This window comes from Ylistrum balloti, unplaced genomic scaffold (assembly GCF_031769215.1).
Source record: "Ylistrum balloti isolate Yb309-2 unplaced genomic scaffold, AGI_CSIRO_Ybal_v1 Utg369752, whole genome shotgun sequence".
NCBI classification, from domain to species: Eukaryota; Metazoa; Mollusca; class Bivalvia; order Pectinida; family Pectinidae; genus Ylistrum; species Ylistrum balloti.
The window spans coordinates 706,557-732,907 of NW_026781955.1; the positions used below are offsets into that span (position 1 = coordinate 706,557).

General features: G+C 34.1%; 1 protein-coding gene across 1 annotated transcript in view; it reads right to left on the reverse strand.

The window, feature by feature from the left end:
* LOC132543335 (sodium/calcium exchanger 2-like) overlaps positions 1-26,351 on the reverse strand; it is a 59,400-nt gene that overhangs the window by 23,640 nt on the left and 9,409 nt on the right. Inside the window, exons 2-5 of the mRNA XM_060206825.1 lie at positions 14,444-14,550; positions 9,807-9,842; positions 5,028-5,126; positions 1,685-1,798 (exon numbers count right to left, since the gene is read on the reverse strand). Coding sequence (XP_060062808.1) covers positions 1,685-1,798; positions 5,028-5,126; positions 9,807-9,842; positions 14,444-14,550 — 356 coding nt within the window. The remainder of the gene's footprint in view (positions 1-1,684; positions 1,799-5,027; positions 5,127-9,806; positions 9,843-14,443; positions 14,551-26,351) is intronic.

Consider the following 26,351-nt stretch of genomic DNA (forward strand, 5'->3'; position numbering starts at 1 on the left):
CAAATTCTTCTTAATATTAGCTCAAAGGGATAGATCAGGTAATCAATTTAAGCTTATTGTAATATATGTAACTGAAAAAAAAAAGTTTTTGTTAGAAGAAAAATGGTACTGATACACATTTCTCCTTTTAAAATGAGATTACAATGGCACACACTATCACGAGGCTCGTCTGAAATTCAGGACAACTATATGACACAGAGTAACTCTGATGTTCACCTAGTACAATACCAATCATAATCAATTTTTCATATCGCTTCAAAATTAAGGTATTGTATTGCTTGATTACCTACTTGAACATACTGACATATCGCGACTGATAACTGTGACACAAAGACTAACTTGTGAAGTATTTATGTATGTGTTGTGAGGCGATCCACAGATCTAAAGATTAAAATCCATACAACCTCATCTTACCTGGGTCCCCACGAATCTTAGGCTACCATACAAAACCACTGGACCTTAAGGTCAACTAAACGTTTGTGCAGAGCTCTGCTTACGTAAAACTTATCTGTCACAATAAAAGACCTTTTGCATGACCAGTTAATAAAAAAAAAATCTAAAATACTTGATATACACGTGGATTATTTTATTTTTAAATTCCAATACTTAAATGCAAAACGAATTATAACAGAATTGTGCAAAAGAAGATCCTGCACAAGCTATATCTTTTGATGTTGTCTTAATCAAAATCCTTTCCAAAACAGTAAACCTAAAATGCAATTAATATTCTCACTGTTTTAAACTGAAGCTTTGATTAAAAATTTCAACTAAATTTCATGTCATTTACTTTATATTTCTTAAAATAAATCTCATTAAGTTTACCAAGGGTAATGATTATTTTATGCAAATAACTGGCGAACGAATCCTAAACTGGTAAAGTATCGTACAGTAGATCTTGATTAAATACGTCATCTCATGAACAATTTGTGAAGGTCAAAATCTTCATTTAATATATGTATGATATACCTGAAGCTTCATATGATAGTATCTAGGTGGTCACAATACCCTGCAACTTCAAACACATAATAAGAATTGCAATCAATTAACAATTACACTGCCTGAAAAGGTTTGTCTTTGAACAAGACATGTTAAAATTAATGAAATAAATAGCTGCAAATAAATTGAAAATATAATACATTTATTTAATTTCTGAACAAACCCGGTCTTGTTTGAGTAATATTATGAATGTGAAACACTGTAACTTCCCAAACATTTAATAATCCGCTGTACCACTTAACATTCACAAAATGTTAAATACATTTGTTCTATATGTATGCAGCACATGCAAGTTAATTTGCTGCTGGTAACATGCAACAATCAACACAAGTATTGTATTTATATTTCAAAGCTCTGTTAGTTGCTGGTGTGTGTTATAAGTATGCTATTGTTTGTATGATGTTTGATATCAACTTAAAATCAAATTGATCAAGTGACACTCAAGACTGACCATGAAACAATATCTTCCTATGTGATCATGTGACCATCGAGGATAATTTTGTGACATGTTACTATAAAACTGATTATGTGTCAATGACTAATCATAAGTTGGTGATGTTTTCAGAATATGAAAAAATAAAAATGTCTGTGTGCCTTTTTCAAATATTTCACCTGTCATGCAGTCTTTACGACAACTCTCAAGAGACAGTGACAGTAAATGATTGTGTGAACAAGCAGGTGGGTGTACCTGATTAATTGAGTGTTATGGACTGACCCAATGTTGGTGAGGGTCATCGGTTGGTCCAACTTTGTTTCCTGGTATGGTGTGGAATGGTCAAGAATGGTCACAGTCTGGTTAGGCCTGTCAACACACATACACAAACACACACAGTGTACAACAGGTTATATTCATTGGGCCAAATGAAACCTTAAATTATTTCACACAACTTTTTCATTTTTCAAAAGTACTCTGATAATTTTTTTAAATTCAAAATATTTTTGATAATAACTGACAAATTTTAATCATTAAAAACTGACATACCAGTGTGTACAGTTTTGTACAAAATGGTACACAATTACCTTAAAAGTATGTCTGACAAATATAGAACTATTTTTTGTTCTATCAAATTCACTTACACCTTTTGCCATAGAAAAAAGGGTTCATTTGACCAACATTAATAAATGCATGCAAGATTAGTTAAACATGCGACAACACAGTAGATTGGGTTAGAATATACAAATAGTCATTACAAAGATCAACACTAAGGAAAGGATCTTAATGGTTGGACTTGCAATAATATTGGCTTTATAATTCCTTCAGGATTTTTGGGTTGTCAAAGAGCTAACTGTTCAACCCTGGAGCTAATTGATTTTTGACAAGCCTTAGTATGAGCTGTGAAGAAATTTCAGGGATAAATCAAGCTAGTGAAAATTGATACTGGCAGTGGTTAAGACAGGAAATGATTTAATCTTCAATAAGGCATTACACTAAATATGTTTCGAGAAATTTACTTCATAGAAGTGAATAATTCTATGGCCCTCCTGGAGCATAAACAGCAGGAGGGAGATAACCAAGCATGCACTGGCACCAAGGCTACCATTCATGATGCACCAGAAATGATGAACAGTCAATGTGACATTGTTACATCTTTAATGGAAGTTTCCATGGAGAATGCACAACAATGTTGCACATAACACAGCAGTTATGGTCGGTCATTGAAAATAAGTGTTCTAATAACAAACGGTTACATATAACAATAAAGGGAGAGCAATAACTATTTCAGTACAATTTACATGTTTATGTTATACTGAGTTCACGATGTTTTCTTTATCATTGTCCACAATAAACCATCCTGGTCCATCAAAATGAAATTTACAACAACAATAAAAAAGAACAAAATTCTTTTTCTCAAGGAATATTCATAAACGCTTTTTATTTCCTCAAAAGTCTATTAGCAGTCAACTTTATTATTACTCTTTTAGAGTTTTCTCAACAGTAAAGGGTTGGTTTATTATATTCTTACTCCTGCAGTACCTTTGTGGGAAGGAAAAACTCAACATGAAACATTAAATATCAAATTAAATTGGATAAAGCTTATGTGGAGGAAGTGTAAAGGATGACATCAACTGTTATCAGTATATTTACTGCCAGCTCTCAACAAAAAGCTACAGAAGCAATGAAAGGGTAAGGTCAATGTCGTCTATGTCTGGTTCAACAGATGATGTAAGGAACTGTCTAGTAAGAGATGAGACAAATATTGTAAAAAGAGACGACATTCCAAATTTGGACAGATTACAATTATTTACAGGTCGCAGTCATCTCTTTTTCGTGAGGATATTGAAGTCCGAGTTTGAAAAAATCATAAGGGTCACAAAGTTTGTGTCTATTGTCAGATCCAAGTTAAATGATAGTTCTGTACAGTAATGCAGATTAGAGGAAAATGCACCAAGTGGGAATGGATGATAGTGTTTATCAGGAAATCTCAATCAATCAGACGTGCTGAGCTAAAACCAACTAAATTTTTATATAAAGCAAAATATGAAATATTTGTGTACAATAGATCTGAAAAACAAAAACCTTGCATGTGAAGCAACAAAATGACAGTAATCTATATGGTAACAACAGGTAAACAATTGCTACTCAATTTATCCACACAAAGAGTAATGCTTCAGTAACTGCATGAAGATGTATGCTAAAATGTGCTGAATCTAATTAAGCATCAATGCTAACGAAAGAACCTTATGGCCTTAGCTAATTTAGAAACAAACTACAAATTTTTCATTCTCATGTGTTATTTAAGAAATCGGCAGAATTTTCCGCATACTTCTGTTTGGGCTTCAACAATTGTGTCTTTTAGGCACTATGTTACATTTTCTTCCCAGCAAAACACTGAAGGCTGTCAAATTAAAAGGTTGTTGAACTGAACGTAAAATGAAGAAAGGTCATGTTGCAACATCTTCTCATCAGGATGTGCTTAATGTTTAAAATTGATATGTGATTAATAACTTTTTACTACTATACACAAAATTACTATATACAGAATCTAGGAATCTAGCTCATAGATCTCAACATCTTTACATATGTGTAAATCTTGGTTTAAGCATGCATTAGCAGAGGATATCAAGCAATGCAGGGTATAGAAGGAAAATTCAGGCTGTTGCAGGTTATCATTACATGGTAGATGCAATATAGGAGCATGTCACAGTCAAGGGAGGTAACTATGCAGTGGTTAAGGAGACTAAATTACTGAATGGATCTACACCAACCAAGTCCTTCCCCACCTAATTTACAGAAATATTCTTTCTTTAATTGTAAAGTATCAGTGAGCTATTAAGTGAGAGAGCCATACTTCTACCATATTTAACTAGTATGTCTTTTATTTAAATTTAACCTTTAAGTATGAAAGAGGGTTCTTAAATCTTCAGAAAAATATCTCCAACTTTTCCTGTTGATGATATACAGGTTAATCTTGACAATGGTATAAAGAGCTACTGATATGTTATTCCTAACATCCCAGCTGTTACCTAAAACAGTAACATCCTGGGTCATACTCTTCATATTTGTTTCAATCTCCTCTAAAAGCAAGGTGTCTTGCTATCCACAAAGATGCTTATATAGACTAAGGTCTACCCAATGTCAGTTTAGGTGGCAAAAACGTTTGATTTAAAAGCATTATCAACACACATGCTTTTTAAGTTGTAGCACTATAAGCTTTTGTCCCATTATCTCATTAATAAAACACATTCCTGCTCCCCTTCCAAACTTGAGCCTCATGAATAATCCCTGTTTCCCCTGACTTTAAAATCATTATCCCAATGCTTCCCATATCTCTAGCCGTCACTTTCCCATATGTCTCCTTTATCTATCATGCCCTGATTTTCCCATATGCCCCCTTTGCTTTTAGCCCAACATTCCTATATGCCCCTTTTACCTCTAGCCCAGACTTTGCGATATGTCTCTCTTACCAATATTCATTAACTGTAAAGAACTTGGTTGTGTGTGTAAGCCCCAGTCAGTATCTATAGCAGGCAGTGTAGACTCTTGTCAGGATAGTATTGCCTGTAATTACTGGATGGCGGCATCTTTTTACCTTTCATTGTCAAAATGGACAGATATATTGGTAGACGTCTTGACGGAGTCTGATTCCGGAGTCATACAAACTTCACCGTTGACATGTCTCCCTTCGGGACTGAGCAAAAACAATAACTTTTACTTAAACCTTCATTATTCTAATAGTTATTCTCCTTGTTTGATGAGTGATAAATACGGATTGTTGATATTTCTTACATTCGATCAATCATTGCTGTTCCGATTAGCTCTGTCTTCCAACATCTTCATGTTGAGCTGTTCTGTAACTTCATACCCTTTCTCTTTTCTACTCTCGGTAAACATGCTCTTAGCACATTTTATAAACCTACCTCTGTGGGGGAGTCGGATACTCTTAAGTCCCCATGGTATCATAACGGATGACTCACACTGATGAAAACGTTTAACACCTGCCTTTGATGAATTGATATCATGTAAGTTCTGAGAAACAATCCAATTATTGCATGTTCACTTCCTTGTGGTCCAATAACCAATAATGGTTATCAAATATTCAAGGTAATTTTATTACGCATGGTCTTAAGGTCAAAAGGTTGTACAGAACAGCAATGATGGTCAAAATATAAAAACAATGGAGCTAAAAAAAGCCTTATCCAAACATTATTGGAACCTAATGCAGCAATGCAGCACAAACAACTTGATATTTAAGGTAGTTAACAGTAGGTTGAGTCTTAAATATGAAGACAGTCAATATTAGAATAAAACAAAAAGAGAGAGAAAGGAAACATCATGCCAACAAACAGATTTCAATGTAATGCAAAATAGTTGAGATTGGTATTAGGCAATATTTTAATTAAGAATTATAATCATTAACTTATTTATGACTCTGTAAACTATTCATAGCAGAAGGTCAACTTTACATCGATAAAACAATGAAGGACAACCTTATCTTAGTAAATAAATAAAGGTCAACCTTATCTTAGTAAAGAAATAAAGGTCAACCTTATCTTAGTAAATAAATAAAGGTCAACCTTATCTAAGTAAATAAATAAAGGTCAACCTTATCTTAGCAAATAAATAAAGGTCAACATTATCTTAGCAAATAACTAAGGTCAACCTTGTCTTAGCAAATAACTAAAGGTCAACCTTATCTTAGCAAATAACTAAAGGTCAACCTTATCTTAGCAAATAACTAAAGGTCAATCTTATCTCAGTAATAATTACAGGCCAACCTTATCTTATCTTGGTCAATAGTGAAGGCCAATCTTACCCTTGGTAAAAAATAAACAAATGTTCACTCTACCTTGGTAAGTAATTGAAGGCTGACCTCACCTTGGTAAATAACTTAACTTCTTAACGCATACTAACACTTTTTATTGGCACGAGGATGTTGGAAGTATTTGACTTACTGTACAGATATATATCAACATCTACCTTGTTTCCTCAGAGACTAAGTTACAGCACTATACTGATAACAGTATTAACAAGTAAAAGCAGGCATCCAATGGCCCTCAATGAAAGAGCATACTGTGCACAAATTTGGCAAAGGCTTTCAGTCATTTCTGAATAAAGCCTGAAAGACAAAACATCAGCTTTTATTGTCTAGCATTGCCTGTCTATGTCAACTGGTAGAATGTATGATGGATATATGTCCAGAAATCTCTGGAGCCGTCTGAAACCCTTAGTTTTATTGGATATTATTCCAACACATCAGCAGTTTAAAGTATTCTGTAAACATCTCCTGGCCTCTAATACAATATGTCAAGCTCACACTAGGGTTCTGATGAGGCCCAAGTGTTATCTTTTGTAACAACCAAAGTATTACAAAAGGCAGTACTTAAACTTGACACCATATATAGGTCACTGTGACCTTTGAAAACAAGTTTTAGTTTACACTATCTCTATCACATGATAATGATTGCAATGTCATTGCATCAGAGGAGCTGGTCTGAGTTGCATTTTCTGATAATAGCACCAAATAGCCCAGGAGATAAGTCAATCTTTAAAGTGTATGAAGATTTCATGTGATTAAATAAAACCTGCAAATTAGTGTGAAGACTTGGAGAACATTTCAGTTTTACATGTGCATTAAGATATCTGTTGATAAGGTTTCTCCCTCTCTATCAAGATCGGCATATCTCAAGGCAGTGAGCCCTAAAACACGAAACTGAGCAAATTCACACCAAAGAAAAGACTGTTTGAAAATGTTGGTGAAAATTATATTTGAAAAGTTTGTGAGTGTTGAGATCAGACTGCCAGGATCTGTTCCTTGTGATGTTTATTTGAAGTCCTTCTTTACTGTTACAGGCCTTATTTATCAATTCCCTTGACAATGTCAATCTTTTCTGTAACAACTCTTTGAACATGATGGTAGTATCACTCCCATCATTACTACTGGAGCAGTTCTGTGTTGCTCTAAGATTGGTGTCGGGTTACGAAGTAATGAGATATTGCCTGGAATCAATAGAGATCACCGTTCCCAAAACAGCACTTCTGATGGCTGTTCTAATTTCTGCCCTCCCAATCACTGATTGGATTGCTGGAGGCTGTCTGGTCACTGAATCTCCTAATGCGTGTAAGACTGGCATCCAAAGGCCAATCTTACAGGCAAAGACAAGTTAACAGTCAGCTATTGTCATATTGCTACACCTATTTAACAGATGGGAGGTCCTCAATAGGACATTAAATGGTCGTGAAGCTTACTCAATTACAGCAAGAACAGAAATTGGCATCCCTTTTACCAGAAACTATTGGGGAAAATATGGTACTGGTTGCAAAAACCAAAGTCTTAACAAAAGGCAAAATCAGAAATATTTTGTGTTGCAAATTGGAAAAATTTAATACCAAAAAAATTGTGTGTGACTATTCCAACTGATTCAGTTGTATTTATCATTAGCAGCAGTGTCCAACAGTTTTTGCAGAATGATATGTTCTAAAATGACAATTTAAAGCCTTGTCTAAATTGTCAATTATATTTAACAAGCTGTGGTTAAGAGGATAGATGTGGTTTAAGAAAAAACAAGGATATTAAAACCTCTTGTAGTTACCAATAAGTAATGAGCTTTCCGTCGTTGTAATAAGAAGTAAGGTATTAATTGATGTAAGTTGCAGGTGTGAACCTGTATTTGGCAAGGCTGACTGCTAATTAATGTGCATTATGTGTTGTTAGTGGGAAGAAGATGGGGTGTTTAGTACAGTATAATGATGGATTCTAAAAAAATATGAAAGCATCATCAGGCATCCGGAGTAATTTTATTTCCTTTAGAAATGAACAAGATCATTATTCACAACGGCAGTAAAGATACACTGGCAATATCTAGACTTCCAAAAGCTATTCAAGAATAATTCTAATAAAAACGAAATTAATTCACTTTGATATATAATTGGCTATAATTTACAATATAATGAAAGTGGTATTTTACATAACAATTTATCCTGTAACAATTAAGGACCACATCTGCTACATTTTTAGCTGTGGCCACCCTGTTCCTATATACATTAAACAATGATACGGCAGCTGGGAAAAATGTTTCTATGACTGTATGATTAGAAACAAAGGGAGAGTGTTAAGTAAAATTTAATTACCCATGTTTCCTACAGGACCAGACGAAAACAAATTGTTGACTTCACAGCTTTTTTTACACAACCACAATCAAAGGCAGATAATTGGAAAGGTAAAGTATCAGCCACTTTTGTCAAATAAACAATTTTTATTAAGGGACCAGAAATAAAGGGAGATAACATGGTAAAAACTGATGACTTCTTCAGGACCAGAAACAACAGAGACTAAGGTATATTTTTTAATTGCATAAATTCCCTCTTGAAACAAGACAAAAGCAGCATTTCTATGGTAACAACAGGAAAAAACATGGTAACTTTTATTCAACATAACCCTAAAACAGCAGGAATAATGACCAGACTGTACTGTAGGCAACACAAAGTAACATTTGTCTCTGAGGCAACAAAGGGACAACACCAGGTATAATTTGTAATAAAACTCTAGACAAAATTTGACTTTGTGGTAAAAAAAAAGTAACAGCAAGCACCTGATAGACACATTGTGTCCTTATACAAAATACTTATATTGGAATCTGTTCAACATGCTTTATCAGGATCTGCAGAGCCATTATGAAAAATTATAGTAATAATAGTTCTTCACGGAATAAATGGGTACTGTACAATATAATATTGCAGTCACCAAACATTGAATCATTATATAAATCTTTACAGGGCTTACCAAATGTCTACATTTGATAGGGTTGAAGACTGAAGCGGACAATTTGTATATAAATTACACACATTGTTGTTAATATTTCAAGAAAAAAGATCATTATAATAATGTTTAAGAAATGAGATCAATGATATAATCTATCATATAAAGATTAAGCATAGGTAATAAAAAAAGATGTACATGTACATAAATATACACAGAGCAGAACAAATGAACAAGTCTGAGTGGAAATGTGATGAAGTGAACCAAAAACAATGATCAGGAGATATTTTGTTCATAATTTTACGATTGGTGAATGAAAAAAATCATTCTGAGGGATATTTCTTCCAATTAATAGGGTAAGATATGATTGTTTAAAAAATGTCTCAATTGATTTGACTTCCCCCCTCTCCCAAAATTTCGCTTTTGGACAGAACACTGAGTATACATACATATTTCCTGATTGGATGTTCCTTAAATGTAAGTAAATGTCAATAAGAGGTGGAAAGTGCAGATAGGAGGAAGAATCAGAGAATGTGATTCAGTACAACACACAGTGTACCACAATGAACACAGATAGAACTTCACTACAGTTAGCTTTGTGAAGACACTTACCTTTTCTTACCCCTAAAACTACTCAAGCTCACTAAACTGAAAACAAGTGTAAAAGCACTATGTGAGTGAGCATGGCCTTCAGAGCAAGCTGTCATCCCTCTACTCAGTGAGATCTCTCAGTTGATGGGAGACAAGTTCACTTGACAGTGTGTTGGTGATAAGTCCTTGGCCATTACATGCGACTAGCTGACTACTTTTACATGTTGATAAATATCTGATTGTTTGTCAGTTCAAAATGTCCCTAAGTTGAACAAATACATGTTTTCTTCATCCTGCTTGACATTTAGATAAAGCCATTTTTATTCTTTGATCAAAAGGTAAAATTGCTATCAGGATTCAAGAATATTCTTCACATAGAGAACGAAGTAACTTCAAAAGGAGAGAAAAAAAAAGAGAAAACATTAATTTCGAAAGAAATTTCAAATAATAATGATGTAAAAATAGTCAGCCAGTGAAATCTATAAAAGCTGGAGGTTATGGCCCACTCTAATATGTGTATGTACCAGTTGGTATAGTATGTTTGGCATTGTCTGTACAAAATGAACTGTATACTTTACACTTTTTGAAAGTATTGTAGTTATCATGTAATAACCTGTAGCCAACACACAAAATAAAGTGTGACCATTTCTATGTGAATCATTTACAAGCAGACACAAACAGGTGAGATAAGAAAGTCATCCACCTCCCTGCTTTCGCCTCTATTTTGGGCATCGATTTTAACCTTGAATGGAAAAGTATTTTCATATGTTTGGATATTTAAGTCAAGTTCCACAAATAAATTATCCACTTTTTCATATAGTAATGTCTTTTTAACAATCAGTTCTACATAAATTGAAGCATAAGTGCCCAATAATTCAATATTTCTACTTTTATAGACCGTTAATCTAATTCCTCTCTGGCATTGGCAATGCCAAGCAGATATACACCAGTATGTGATTAGAAAACAAGGTCATACACCTTACCCGTTACAAATTGTATTAGATCACTAACATAACTCTAACTCTCTGTGTCAAGAGGTACGTGCCAGATTTTTCACAAAATGTCTAACTTAATTTACAACCTTTTCTGATAAAGAATACCTATTAGTAACACACTGTGCCCCAAAATGCACATGCAATAAAAGTTTGGACTGAATGTAGCTTTCCTGTAACAGTTCAGATGGATGGAATCAACACCAACAGCTTGCAACCTCCTGTAATACCCTATCTGTCATTTAATAGTATGGTGAGTTCTCTCCTTCCTTTACACATGTCACATGTTCATCACTTCTGTACAAATGTTTCCTAAAGTTTTTACTGAACAGTAAACCCTTACTTGCAGTCTAAATCAAGGTCATACTGAATTAAGGATTTATAGCACAATATATATGTAAAAAGAAAAGATTAACATTCTAAATTTTGCCTGAATTCTTATCTTATATATTTAGCTTCTACCATGTGTTTGTGAGTACATACTTCTATGTGAAATTGAATATCCTTCTCCAGGCTACAATATTCATAGGGCTGTTCTGAGAATATATCTTATGTCCAGACACTGACTGCCTGTTCCCTTCAATACTGTCTATCCCCAGTGTCCAGACATCATTCTATCTATAGGAAATGTCTCTCTGACACTTTAATGTTCCAGGCATGTTTGAAAACAATACAAATAAAAGATCACTGAGCCTTTGTTTATGTGTCAGTGTAATGATAGAAGTTCCATGCTCCCCAACTTTGATGAGGTTGTATGGTAATCTACTGTACTTGGTGATCCCCTCTCTCTCTTGCTGCAGCTAGAAAACTTTTTCTTTCAGGCATCGTTTCGTTGATCTATTGAATTAACACAAGCTTTTGTCCATTACCTACCAGCTGAGAATCAGAGAAAGAACATTTACTTTTGCTTTCTAGTCATTACTTAAATAAGAAAATGTTTTTTTCTTTAGAAACGTAATTTCCCAGTCAAACTAATTACAAACAGCATCTGTTAAAGTTTCTGACCTTCATCCAGGTCATGTTACTTGATGTGTTTGCCTATGACTGTTCAAAAAACACAGACAAAGAAATGAAGAGTACATCTCTTTGACCAATGTTTAAAAGTCAAAGAACTTCAGGATGCAATAAAACAAATAGTATATAAAGTATCAAAAGAAATCTTTTGATTAAAGAGAGAAAATGCTGTTAGGTCTTAACCCCATTCAAGAAAAAATATTATTGCTTTTTTATATACTATATGCCTAAATAATATTTTTTTTAGATATTTAAAATAAGCTTTAATGCCTGTCTATACCGGAACACATATATTATGAAACATACAGAAAGAGCTGATAACTGAATTGGAAACCCTGTTTGAGCTGACATTGTATAGTATCAAGTTGAGCCCTGTGGTCAGTATGTCCATCACATATCACCACCAACCACACTGTACCTGTTAATATGGACAGATGCCTGAGGTAGAAAGATCAATTTGATGCCAACAAGACTGTAGACTAATTATTCCGACTATGTATATGCCATTGTACTTATAATTATCAAGATTAGTCACAACAAGACATTGCAGGTCAGTTCAAGGTCAATGTTACATTTGGTCATTTACACTGTGTATTATCATTGATAAGTCAAAGTCACAATGCTGATTGGTTGAAGATAAAAGATGATCAGCTTTGAATTTCTTTACATTAATGTCATTGCTGTGACATAAAGGTCAGCTAGTTCTTTAAGTCAAGGCCACTACAGGGTGATATCTGGTTAGGTAGTTCAGTCAATCAATATTACTGAAGTATCATTTCAAGTAAGCTAGATCAGTCAATCAAGGTCACTGTGGTGTCATTTATGGTCAGCTAATTCTATAAGTCATGGTCACTGCAGTGCCATATCTAGTCAACTAGTTTTATGAGTTAAGGTCACTGTAGAGCCATTTCTAGCCTGCTGGCTCTATACATCAAGGTCACTGTGGTGTCATTTCTGGTCAGCTAGTTCTCTAAGTCAAGGTGACTGTAGTGCCATTTCTAGCCTGCTGGTTTTACAAGTCAAGGTCACTGCAGTGCCATTTCTAGTAGGTTAGTTCTACGAGTCAAGGTCACTATGGTGCTATTTTTGGTCAACTAGTACTATAAGTCCAAGTCACAGTGGTGTCACTTCTTGTCAGCTAGTTTTATGAGTCAAGGTTGCTGCAGTGTCATTTCTTGTCAGTCAGTTCTAGAGTCAAGGTCGCTAGTGTTATGTTTCTTGTCATCTAATTCAAGGTCATGCCAGCATCAAACTGCTCTACAGCAGATCTGATTCAAGACTTTCAGTTATATATCTTGCTTTAAAAGGAAAAATGTTATATTATAACCGAACAACTTTTTCATTATAATCAGGTTTGCATAATGTTCTATAATGGCGTATAATGTTGTGTAACATCTTATGATGTGTCATCTTATCTGATTATTATGTTAGGTTAGTCACGAGAATACATGCAGTATACAGAATATAGCCAAGTGCTACAGGGACAGGGGTCATTTGGTCAATTTCTACATCATCCAGTGATTGGTGAGCAGATCACTACAGATCATCTTCATTACTAACGGCATATCTGATCTGTAATACAGTTGTACAGTTCTGCTAGAGCTAGCTGTCACATCAGGACAGATACTATTGAAGTTCAATAATTTATTTTAGTGAGATGTGTTATGATGAAGTGTATTGGAGGTTTGATGGATGTTCCAAGTAAAAACACTTTCAATCACACCAATATCTCACAGCTCTAGAATACCAAGTTGATATTCTGAAAGCTAATATCGGCTGTGTGATCTTATGTCTAAAGAACTGACACCAATAAATAAATAAAAACTTCTTCAAACATGTTCAATTTTCATCAACTTTTAAAAGGCTTCAAGAATGAAATGTTTAAAATCGCATTTTTTTCATTCATTTTAAAAAGAGCAATTTGTCAAAATCCCCCTTGACCTATTCATGACCAATTTTTCTTTGAACAGACTGTTTATACTTCAAAAACACTTGGAGTGATATATGTAGAGACAACATTGTCACACATCAAAGAATCCAGTGCTACTAAAATCTACAGTAAAGTAAAAAATAGAATATAGAGACAGCAGCAGAAAAGACAATAGGGACAGGGAAGGAAACAGTAACTTCCTTTGGGAAACAGTAATTCTATAAGAACTGTAAAGCCAGTCTTTTGAAATATGCCTGCCTTAGCCTGCTTGCCATACCAAACACTACAAGCTGTATATAGCCTCAAAAGGCACAAAACCAGCACAATACTCATCAATAAAAACATGTCAGTTGGTTTTCTTCATGAAAAGCTTTATATGAGGTGCAAATGTACTGAATTTATCAAAGGACCGAAATAAAAATGACGATATCTACATACACATTCTGCATAAACGGAAGCTGTATCAGGATCTATAATATGAATTTATCACAGTTATAGAGATAGTTTAATTTAGCTAATAAGTTTTTTTTTATTAATTTTGACTCTGAGTATCATGTAAAATATTTTGTTCATTGAATATTGTATGCATAATGGAAAGATATATCAATTCTGAAGTTCTTATATTAACCAAGTGTTTACCATTCACTGTACAAAGAGTTATGTCCCCTTGTTTCAATCAAGCCAATCTGTAAGAGTTAGTAAAAGTTAGTAGAGGTATATACCTGAGACGCTGCTGTCTCTCTGCCTCCAGGACGTGTAGTTCTTTGCCAGGGATGGCGTGACCCGTTAGGGATCCCTTTCTCGCCTGGTGGGTCATGATCCTGACATTCTGTAACAAATGGTCAGTTACAAAATAAAACTCCATTTTACATTTAAACAAACAAAATGACATTGATACCCAACAAATATTAAAAACAAGTCATTTTCATTTTGAAATATTGAGCTTTGTCCAAGAGTTTGCAAACATTTTAAGTCTTTGTAAGTGTGGGTTGGATTTCAATAATTAGGGAAACTGTGTTTGTCTTCCTTCATCTAACTAAGTCTGTTATCTCCACCAATCTTGTATTTATACTGTGTGTACCAGACTGGATCAAGGAATAAAGAATACAATACAAAAGTACTAGTAGGTAATGATTGTTTTAAATCTAGAGCAGATTCCATGATAAAATAAACAGCAATGAGGGTTTTTTTCTCTATTTAACACTATCATAGCTGTAAACTAGCTTGGTGCCAACAGATAGGGTTTTGGCGCATAAAAATGTCAAGGTTTTGACTTGCAGGTTCTGAAAGTTGAAAAGTGCAAAGCAAGTTGTTATTCTGAAACTGAGATTTAACCTAACATTTGGATGTTTTACAATGCATGGCCCCCTTTAAGCCTCTTTATGTAGAAATAAAAAAAAAAACAAAAAAACATCCATATAAAAAGCTGCCAACAAACTTCAAACCAACAATGTATACTGTGATACAGCGTTCCTCAATAATGAAGTTTGGGTGTAAGTGATACAACACTTAATTTCCTAAGTATGTTTATCTTCACTTAAATATTTGTAAATCTTCCCAAGGTTAATAGTTACCTCAACTCCGATAAATCTAAACAATGAAGATGATTTCAGTAGTCAGCAATTGACCTTGGCCGACTCAGAAAGTTATCTTACCCTTGTAACAGCTTATCTCCATTGTGATCATCATAACAATATGTTCAGGAAGATATGACCTTACCAACAGAAAATGTTGACATCAAACTTCCATGATGCCATTAGAAAATATCATACATAGATTTATTTTCCATGAAAAAGTATTTTGACATTAGATACACTACAGATACAATGTATACACAGTATTGAGGTATTGACGTCATCAGCCTGATTTGATTATCTCAGGTTTCTATAAGTTAAGTAGCAGGTGAAAGGAATTGTATCAAAAATAGGCAGTTTGTATGTTAATTTCAGTGGCCCATGGCCTCTATACCGTAAATGTATCACCAAGGTTGTGAGAGCATACAAGCTCCTGTTTCTCTTTAGGATAAAAAACAGAAACTGTGATGAACAAGGCCTATAAAAAAATATTTTATTGCATATGTTTGTGGTATCAATGTAAGGTTATTGGTCTGTATAACTCTTTATTATAAAGCAATAGAATTATTTATTAATGTCTTTAATCTTCATAATAAAAGTTGCCTTGCTGAAACTCAAGCTTGAGATGTTTTTTCCTGAATATGAGAGCTCTAATACACAAGCTTGCTATCCTGTTTTCTGTAGCTGAGGGTTTCAATGAAGGTCTTCCAATTTTCTCCTTGTTAATTTGATTGATTTACATCTTAAAAGAGTTGAAATATTTTCTGAACTCTGACTTTGTAAATATTCTGAGCTTCTACTTTACATATTCATACTTACTCTGGTTCTATTTTCCTTCAAAAATAATATTTTCTTTCTAAATATTTCATTCCAACTTCTTGATTCTACAAACTTTAGAGACAAGTCATTCATTCTGACTGTTTATTTTCTCCACTTAACAAAAGTACTATTCCTGATTTGAAAATTTGAGAAAGGAAAGAATATTTTCCATTTCAAAAGAAGTTATCAAATTAAAGATGACATTATGACCAATTATAACAAAAGATGACATTATGACCAACAATAACCAAATATATGACATTATGACCAACAATAACCAAATATATGACATTATGACCAACAATAACCAAATATATGACATTATGACCAACAATAACCAAATATATGACATTATGACCAACAATAACCAAATATATGACATTATGACCAACAATAACCAAATATATGACATTATGACCAACAATAACCAAATATATGACATTATGACCAATTATAACAAAAGATGACATTAAGACCAATTATAACAAAAGATGACATTATGACTGTAACCAGAGCATTTATTATTTTATGATTATGTAGTTGAGAGTGACAGTCAATTAAGACATTTAAAAAGTTTAGAAGAGCTTTAACACTGTTTGGAAAATGACACATTGTACAGCTTGTACCTCAGCATTAGACCACTTAGAATCAACCTTTACACACACTCTTACTTCTAGAAAACTTATCCAAAAGGTTTAGTAATTTTGTATTGTTAAAAACTGTCATCTTCTGGAAATAAATATGTACCTGATGATAAGCCCATTCATGTGTTTTTGCTGTTAAAAAGATTCACCAACAAATGTTAATTAATTGTCTTGTGATAAGTCCAGTCTCTGATTTTAGAGCCAGAGATAATGAATTGGCTACTAATGCAGATATGTCATATGACAATTTCCTGAGAAATGGAAATAAATATCTGTTAAAATGGAGAAAGGTATTCTGTAACAAAATAGAGTTGGCATACCAGTATGGCTGGCCAACATACTATCAATATTAGACTATCAAAGTACATGTTTCAAGTGCTATCTTGCTGAAATGTTACAATCTGTAAAAATGATCTCACCAAAGGGAGGTAACTGTACTTGTATGTAGGCACAGTAGAATACTCTATTTAAAAATTGATTGCAAACAGCATCAATTTTTAAAAAGAAAGAGCTCTGCACACGTCAATGGCATTTATAAATAGATCAGTTAGTGCTAGTGGGACTCCACAGCCAGTCAAACAAAGTATGGAAATAGTAATATACTTATGTCATGCATAATTAATTAGTAAATCTGCAATGCACTCAATGCTACTGTAGACATAAAAGACGATTTTCTCATTTCTAAAGCAAGAAAGATTGCCAATTTATTGTTTAAAAATTTCCATTCAGTGATTGGTAACTCCTGTAGCCCATACAACTGTTGCACTAATGTTGGGGTGAGCTTGGAGTAAGAAACAGGATACAGGGTGGTAAAGGGACTGTGAGAGGTACAACTGTTTACCTATTTATATAGCAATTCTCTGCTCCTAATACCCAGGTATCTTAAAGGTGGACTCAAGCTTCAGGCATATTCCTTGTAATTATTTCAGCTTGAAACACTTTCCAGATTTTGTGAAATTAGTTAAAGAGAGTTACAGATGCACCAGGCCTCTAGGGACATGGTGGGATTACATAGTACTAAGGATATATATTGCACAATCTTCATGGTTATATATATATATATATACCTTGCAAATCAACAAAGCAAGGAATCATTTCTTGGACACGATCCGACACCTTTACACTGCGTCAGCGAATAACTTCAACAGCAAACATCTAGTAAATCAATAAATTCTAAATCCTGGTAATCTTTGATAATGAATAAACTCACATTTGTAAAAAATGTTTGAAAAATAGGAATGTTGTATGTTGTCGTCATCAATGAAATTTTTCACCATGCTAATCGATAAGGATGTTTATGCTATAGCAGTCTGGTTAATGCTTAGTAATGACACCAGGTAGGCCTAAGCAACAATATATCAAACTATTGTTATTCAATTCACATAGTGTAACCCTGTTGGAGCCTTTAATTAAAGTTTTTCTACAACTACAAATAATAAATTTGCTAGAAAAAATATTTTTATGTAGTGTGTTTCGCTATCTAAAGCTCTGCAGACCTTCTACTTTCAGATGTTTGTCTCCAAAACTTATTGAAGCATTCATGAGATTTCATCAATTATTTAGTCCCTGACTTAATTATGTAATTTGTTGCTGGCAGAAATTCTCATCTAGAATCAGAAAATTTTGTCTGGATGAGGGAAAGGTTATATGATTTATAAAATAACTTTAAAAAACACATTCTATCATGGGAGGAATGAATACAGTTATTTCTACAGACAAATCACACAAATTATATGTATTTACATGAAGGCAATTTAAATTAAAATGTGCTGGTTGGCATTTCTCCCTTGTGTAGATATATATGTAGATTCTTAATTCAGATATTTGACAATCTATTCCTTGTTGCAATTTAAAAAGCAGTATTTACAATAGAGTATAAAATCAAGTCATTGAAATTTAAAGTTTAATGTCACTATGACACGTCACACTTACTAAAGAGCTTCATATACAGTAACTGATGCTTAACAAATGCTAATTTGGATTTCACTGTCATTGAATTAAGCCGATTGTAAATTTCAAAGTGATTATTGGAATGTATAAATTATAAGGCTTTATCTAAGCGAATTATAATTTTGTAATAACAGCAAATTCAGATACAAATCATGTGTTTACCCCAGCCAACAAAAATCTGGTATTTTTTAAATTATTCTTAAAATTGACAAATAGATTCACTCTTTCAACTTAAAAAAAAATTGTGCAGCAGGGATGCTTGTTTGAAGCCAGTGAATGCTTAGTCAACAATAGCTTGCCTTCAGGTACATATACAAAGAGATGTAGTAGCTTGTTATTTTTCATTTTCATAAGTTGAAAGCATGTCCTGCAATAAGCTTAAATTCATGTGAAACAAGATACTTCATATATAACAGTTTGGCTTCTTCAGTGTTTGGTAACTGACTTTGAATTCCTAACTTTTTCGTTATTACTCTTACCTTTCTTGTTTCTGAGAATTGACTTCTGACTTATCACTGTATATATGTACAAAAAATTAACAACATAAATTCAAATTAGTTGTTTTGATATCAGTAATGAACAATTATGATGTGGTAACTCAGTTTGTACAGGCACCAGTATTTCCCGTGTCATATTAAGAGGTTTGTGTTGAATTTCATTAGTATTATTTTGAATCTTGCTTGATAATTGAATCAGTGCCTCTATCATAGGAGCCAGCATACTTTGAAGCATCAGTCTCAAAAATTACATCAATGATTGCTAAATCCAAATGGGGTCTTCTTTCAAGCAAGTGAAACACAAACTTAAATAAGGAATCTATTGTATTGTAAGTCTATCATCATTTTTCTTTATTTTAATAGTCTGTAATTGAATTTGGCCTGAGCCTTTGAACTGTATGTTCACCATAAGAAATAATCAAAATCAGTAACATACATCAAAGTTTCATATTTGGTCCATATATTTTCATAACACACAAGGAGAGTTCTTTTTTATGACAACCTTCCCAAATCCAACTTTGTAATCTACATATATCATCTATCAGACTCTAGAAACTGTTAAACGTTTTTCCTGATTGGAACAAGAAGTGTTTAGACTGTACTAAATGTAAATTGGTGTTCTACTGAAAATATCTCTGTAGACTTATAGACAAAGAATGCCAGAATGTTGTAGAAGTGGACGAAGGTTAACCAATTACATCAAGTCATACAAAGGTGTTGGGATGTTTGTTTGCTCCAGAGAAAAAGCATCATGTCTTTGGATTAATGTCAAAATTAGGTGCCTGATGTGTGGTAATTGGAAAAGTTGTTGCTGTGTGTTGACTGCAGAGGGAAGCCTTGTAAATACACACATACACGGAAACTTGGCTGTAAACGAGGCATAACCCTGTGCTGATCACCTTACCATACCTGTAAACTGGCAGCCCCAAACCAAACTCCCCCCCTCCCCCCGACACGCTCACTGGCAGTGCAAGTGTGCACGACCAACAGTCCTGCGATGCAATCTGCACTAGATCTTGTCAGTTGTAAAGTTATCTTAACAAAATAAAATACTTAGTATTTAATTCCCTGACTGCATGTTGCAGGGGAGTTACAGAAGGGTTTCTACAAGTAGCTTATTTACCAAGGACCAGAGAAAATCTCAAGTAATGTGTTGTAAAGTGCCTAGAATGAGCTAGTAGAGAATACAGACATTGGGAACATTAAAATCAAATAGGAATGTGTGGGGCAAGTAAAATACTCCACTCAGAAACAGACACATATTGAGACAAGGTGTTGCTTTACGAAAAGAATTCGGACTATAACCTGAGGGGCAGCCAAAACTGAAGGCCCTTTTCAAATATTCAGATATTTCAAAGGGTCATTGGGTCAATAGCACATGACCTCATACCACAGAAACATTTTTAAACTAAATAAATCATAACGTCTCTGACTTGAAAAATCAAGGTCTTTTACTAAATTCACAGAGAAGTACAAGATATTGGCTATCTTTGTAAATAGTGTTCAGAGTTCTGAACCAAAGAAACAATGCAAACAGACAATTTCAGAATAAAACAAGAGCTGTGAACAATATACAATGCACAATATGGGCAAACTATTTCATACCACTGGTAATGCACTCACACAGCTGGTTAATGTTACCACACACCCAACCTTTCCATCATCCTGATAAATTGTTATAAAGAGTATCATGGTGCAGAGTACAGAAAGGTTGATCTATATGGTAAGAAGGATGTTACTCATATTTGAAAATTAAATAATGTTTCAACAAAGAAATTACCCAGGTATAGAGATAAAGCATTTTAAATCGAGCATATACAAGATTATAATAAATATATTAACCAATTAATACTGCTCCAATATATTAAAACTGGGCCATGGCCAACACCCACTTGGCACTAATACAAATTATTTGCACACAAGTACGAAGATAATTGAAAAAACACCATTAAAAACACCATAACCAATATTTACTACGTATAATATATCTAATTCACGATCTCTTAAAAAAAATAAAGTAAACCTTTTAACAGAATACAAGTCCTGTGATCCCTTTCAAATAAAGAATAAAAAATCAGTCAATATAATATCATGCATCTTACTATCATCTTGATGTTTGGAATATGATTATACTGTACTGTAGATTTTATTTTCCTTTGAGAAAAAATGATTCCACAAAGGAATTGGCTGTATATGTGCTAATGCACTGGTAGTACACAGCCTCACACAACACACATCTTAGAACATGTTGAACTGGTTGGAACTACAATTCTGTACTTAATTACCACATGGAAGAAGAATTTAAATATATTTAAAGTTTAGATGTTTAATGATTTTAAATTAGCCTGATTAGAAATAAAAGAGCCATTAGATTTTCAATCACATCTGTGTAATAATTAAGAAATTCTATAAAGAGCCTGATTACAATGAAGTCTGTGAGGTTATTCACCATAATACATATATGGATTCTAGATGTGGGAATAATAGACAAGATATTTCAATAATACAATGCTTATTTAATTACTATGGACAATACAATGGCAGTAGAACGAGATCGTGGATCAGACGCATAGCTGAGGCAAACTAGGTTTCACAGTACTGGTTAAGTCTGTACAGCTGTATAAGTCAATCCATGACAATGGGACAAGGCGACATCTGTCATTGTCCGACATAACAGGACAGTGCCCCTAAGTACTTATTAAAACTTTATGTGGAAAGATGAACTGATAAGTATGCAGGGAGTAAAGTGTCTTTAGCACAAAGGTCAAACACCATTTTGGGTAACAGGAATCATATATGTTCTGGTACTGGATGGTGCCATCCCTTTACTATGATGTCTTATCTAAACTTGAACTAATCGTGATAAGTCCTGCAATATCTATTAAAATGTGTCTGTGAAAAAATTATGCACCAAGTATCCTACAGTTGTTATCGATATTTGTCTGGGACAGAAAAAAATCAGTGTTCGGGTCAACTGTACTCAACATTTATCCCATCGAAAGATGATAAACTAAAACTACTTTGAAAAGTTCTGTACATAACTTCTTCTGTCCACTCTTGAAATGTTCCAAAAGTCAGAAGAAAATGTTATATTCCATTATGACTTCTTTCAAAGAGAATGAAAAAAAAAGAAAAAAAAAAGTTGAGGATCTTTAATGATAGCTACAAGTCTATAAACGTTCCAGTCATTATAACATGTGTGATAAGATCTAGTAAGATTTTACAGATGTAGTCAACAATACACTGAAATGAACCCCAAGGAAAAGAAAGTAAACAGAGCTACAATAATAGCATAATCAAAGAAGTTCAATTCTAAACCTTGTTTATAACAAAAGGAAACAGGCGTTTCTGTAAAAACTGTGAAAGCTATGAACACAAGTGAAACAGGAAGACATCAGAGACCCGCTACTTAACAATATACACGACGGTGTGCAAAAACTTGTGCCAAAAACTAACTGTGATTTTCTGTATTTACATCAGAAAGCAATTACATACATCTCAAAATGAAGCAAATGACCAGGTACTTGAATAAAACCACTCTCTAAACCAACTGGAACGGAGAAAATCTTGCAGTTCTAAACATCATTTTGGTTACCTAGATATACATCACTTAAGATGGAGACTTAATTATGATAAAGAAATTCTTTCTCTGGTGTAGCGATGATTTTCTTTTCATCATATTTATCTCTCATTTTGCTGCTATGTGTTCTCAACCACTTGACAATAGTCACGTAAGTGAAGGACTGGATTGGTAGTGAATAGAAGTCAGAGGTCAGGGGTTGATCCCAATATAGATTGGTCATCTTTAGATTTGTTTCCAAACACTCAAATTTCAAACAGGTTTGCCATAATTCTGCACAATTCAGTACAAGTTGTATTTTACAGGAGGATTAAAGGACTTCCAACAAATGTGTGCAATGGAATACTTCCCTTAGATTAGAAAAGGCATCAGGAATATGAACCTCTTTCAGTCTGCAGGGTTTTTTTTTATATGAAAGCAAATTACAGCCTAATACTCTTTGATTCAAGGGGATCACTAAATATAGTACTGGAATAAAAACTTCTGCTTTTGACCATAACGAAATGGACAGAATTTTTCAGGAAACCACTGATTTTTCTATGTGAAGATTAATCCTGTAACACAGCCCAGTGTAAGACCTTTGATCAAATGTGACACTTTTAAAGTGACCCGTAACAAACTAACCTAGTTTGATAGGGTTTTGTTTTGGGCATGTTATTACTAACTACAAGCGTTGCGTGTGTTCATTTGGAGTCATACTTACATAACATTACACCTTAACATGGATCATTGATAATCTTTCATATTTAACAAGGCATGTTTTTACCATTGTTGGCTTTTATATCATGTGCACCTTCAATATTGGCAGGTTCTTACCAGCCTGTATAACTACACAGAGAAGCCCCCTACTTGTTGCAGCTGTACATAAGATTATATATTAGTTATGGCTGCAAGAGTCTTTAATCCTAACAAAAGAACTAAATCAAGCATTATAACCTGTTCTGTTGGTTGTACTCCATTTTCATCAATGTACTTACATTAATTCATACATAATGCATACATAAATGTAATTGTGAGATGGACTGATCTCGATCCTTTCAAAGAAAGAACACATTTGTCAATCTATTTGTATCTATAAATTTTTATTTCTGATAGTCATATGGTGTCTTACAACTTACATGTCTAAGTTCAGTAAATAAATGAAAAGAAAAGAAAGCAGAGATATAATTTACAAAGAAAGCAGTAGACATGGTCTTCTGAGACTGTAGTATGAAATTTTGTGGCAATAATTGCTAGTTAATGAGAACTATTTACCTCCTTCAACTGATGAAAAAGGAACATGATTCTTGAAATGAGAACATATATTCCAGTTTGTATTGTATGTAAACAACATAGACGGTTGTGCACATATTATGATGAAGGACATTAATAATTAAAGTATTGTGAACAATACTGATAGTTGTGGTATTGTGAGGGATGTTGATAATTGTGGTATTGTGAGTGATGTTGATAGTTGTGGTATCATGAGGGATGTTGATAGTTGTGGTATTGTGGAATGTTGATAGTTGTGGTATTGTGAGGGATGTTGATAGTTGTGGTATTGTGAGGGATGTTGATAGTTGTGGTATTGTGAGGGATGTTGATAGTTGTGGTATTGTGAGGGATGTTGATAGTTGTGGTATTGTGAGGAATGTTGATAGCTGTGGTGTTGTGATGGATGTTGATAGTTCTGATATTGTGATGGATGTTGATAGTTGTGGTATCGTGAGGGATGTTGATAGTTGTGGTATTGTGAGGAATGTTGATAGTTGTGGTGTTGTGATGGATGTTGATAGTTGTGGTGTTGTGATGGATGTTGATAGTTGTGGTATTGTGAGGGTTGTTGATAGCTGTGGTATCGTGAGTGATGTTGATAGTTGTGGTATTGTGAGGAATGTTGATAGTTGTGGTATTGTGATGGATGTTGATAGTTGTGGTATCGTGAGGGATGTTGATAGTTGTGGTATTGTGAGTGATGTTGATAGCTGTGGTATTGTGAGTGATGTTGATAGTTGTGGTATCGTGAGGGATGTTGATAGTTGTGGTATTGTGAGGGATGTTGATAGTTGTGGTATTGTGAGTGATGTTGATAGTTGTGGTATTGTGAGTGATGTTGATAGCTGTGGTATCGTGAGGGATGTTGATAGCTGTGGTATTGTGAGGGATGTTGATAGTTGTGGTATTGTGGAATGTTGATAGTTGTGGTATCGTGAGGGATGTTGATAGTTGTGGTATTGTGAGGAATGTTGATAGTTGTGGTATTGAGGGATGTTGATAGTTGTGGTATTGTGAGTGATGTTGATAGTTGTGGTGTTGTGATGGATGTTGATAGCTGTGGTGTTGTGAGGGATGTTGATAGCTGTGGTGTTGTGAAGGATGTTGATAGTTGTGGTATTGTGATGGATGTTGATAGTTGTGGTATTGTGAGGGATGTTGATAGTTGTGGTGTTGTGATGGATGTTGATAGTTGTGGTATTGTGAGTGATGTTGATAGTTGTGGTGTTGTGAGGAATGTTGATAGTTGTGGTATTGTGAGGGATGTTGATAGTTGTGGTATTGTGAGTGATGTTGATAGTTGTGGTGTTGTGATGGATGTTGATAGTTGTGGTATCGTGAGGGATGTTGATAGTTGTGGTATTGTGAGGAATGTTGATAGCTGTGGTGTTGTGATGGATGTTAATAGTTGTAGTATTGTGAGGGATGTTGATAGTTGTGGTATTGTGAGGAATGTTGATAGTTGTGGTGTTGTGATGGATGTTGATAGTTGTGGTATTGTGAGGGTTGTTGATAGCTGGTGATATTGTGAGGGATGTTGATAGTTGTGGTATTGTGAGGAATGTTGATAGTTGTGGTATTGTGAGGGTTGTAGTATTTATGGATATGGAAGTTTATTGACTGGGTTGAGAGTTATAATCTTAAGTGAGTTTATTTGTCGTTTTTATAAGAACCAAAAATTCTTATCTAAAAACCAATATATGAAAATTGAGGATTTTACTTTTATGACATGGAAGCCATGCAATCCAGTGAAAGGTAAGAATAAGTTATTTCTTTGCTTTCTCAACAAACCATTTCCCAGGTATCAGATCAGAAATGTTATATACTTACTGCATGAGAATCCTCAACCTGAGATTCTTTCTTACATCTTCTCATCCACCAGCCATTATCCTGACAATAGGCCAGGATCACAAACACAGGCATGTATCCTAGAGTGACCCATGCCTCCCATGGATCTATGACTCCAGGAGAAATGTATTGCACAACAAGCAGCATCCATATATAGGCCCACAATGACCAAGATGCAGTCATGACGAACACACCAAACTCCTTAATATGTTTAACCTGACCATCTTCAAGACTGACTATACACACTGATGAGATGACCAGTAAATTAAATGCAGCACTTCCTAGGATAGTGAAGGTACCTAAGGAATCACCTATATCCTGCCCTAGATTTGTGGCTGTTTCTATAACTGCTAATAGAATCTCTGGGGCACTTGAACCCAGAGCCATTAAAGTTAAATTAGCTACGGTCTCATTCCAAATTAAAATCTTCACTTCATGAGCTTCACCCTTTTCAGCATCATATC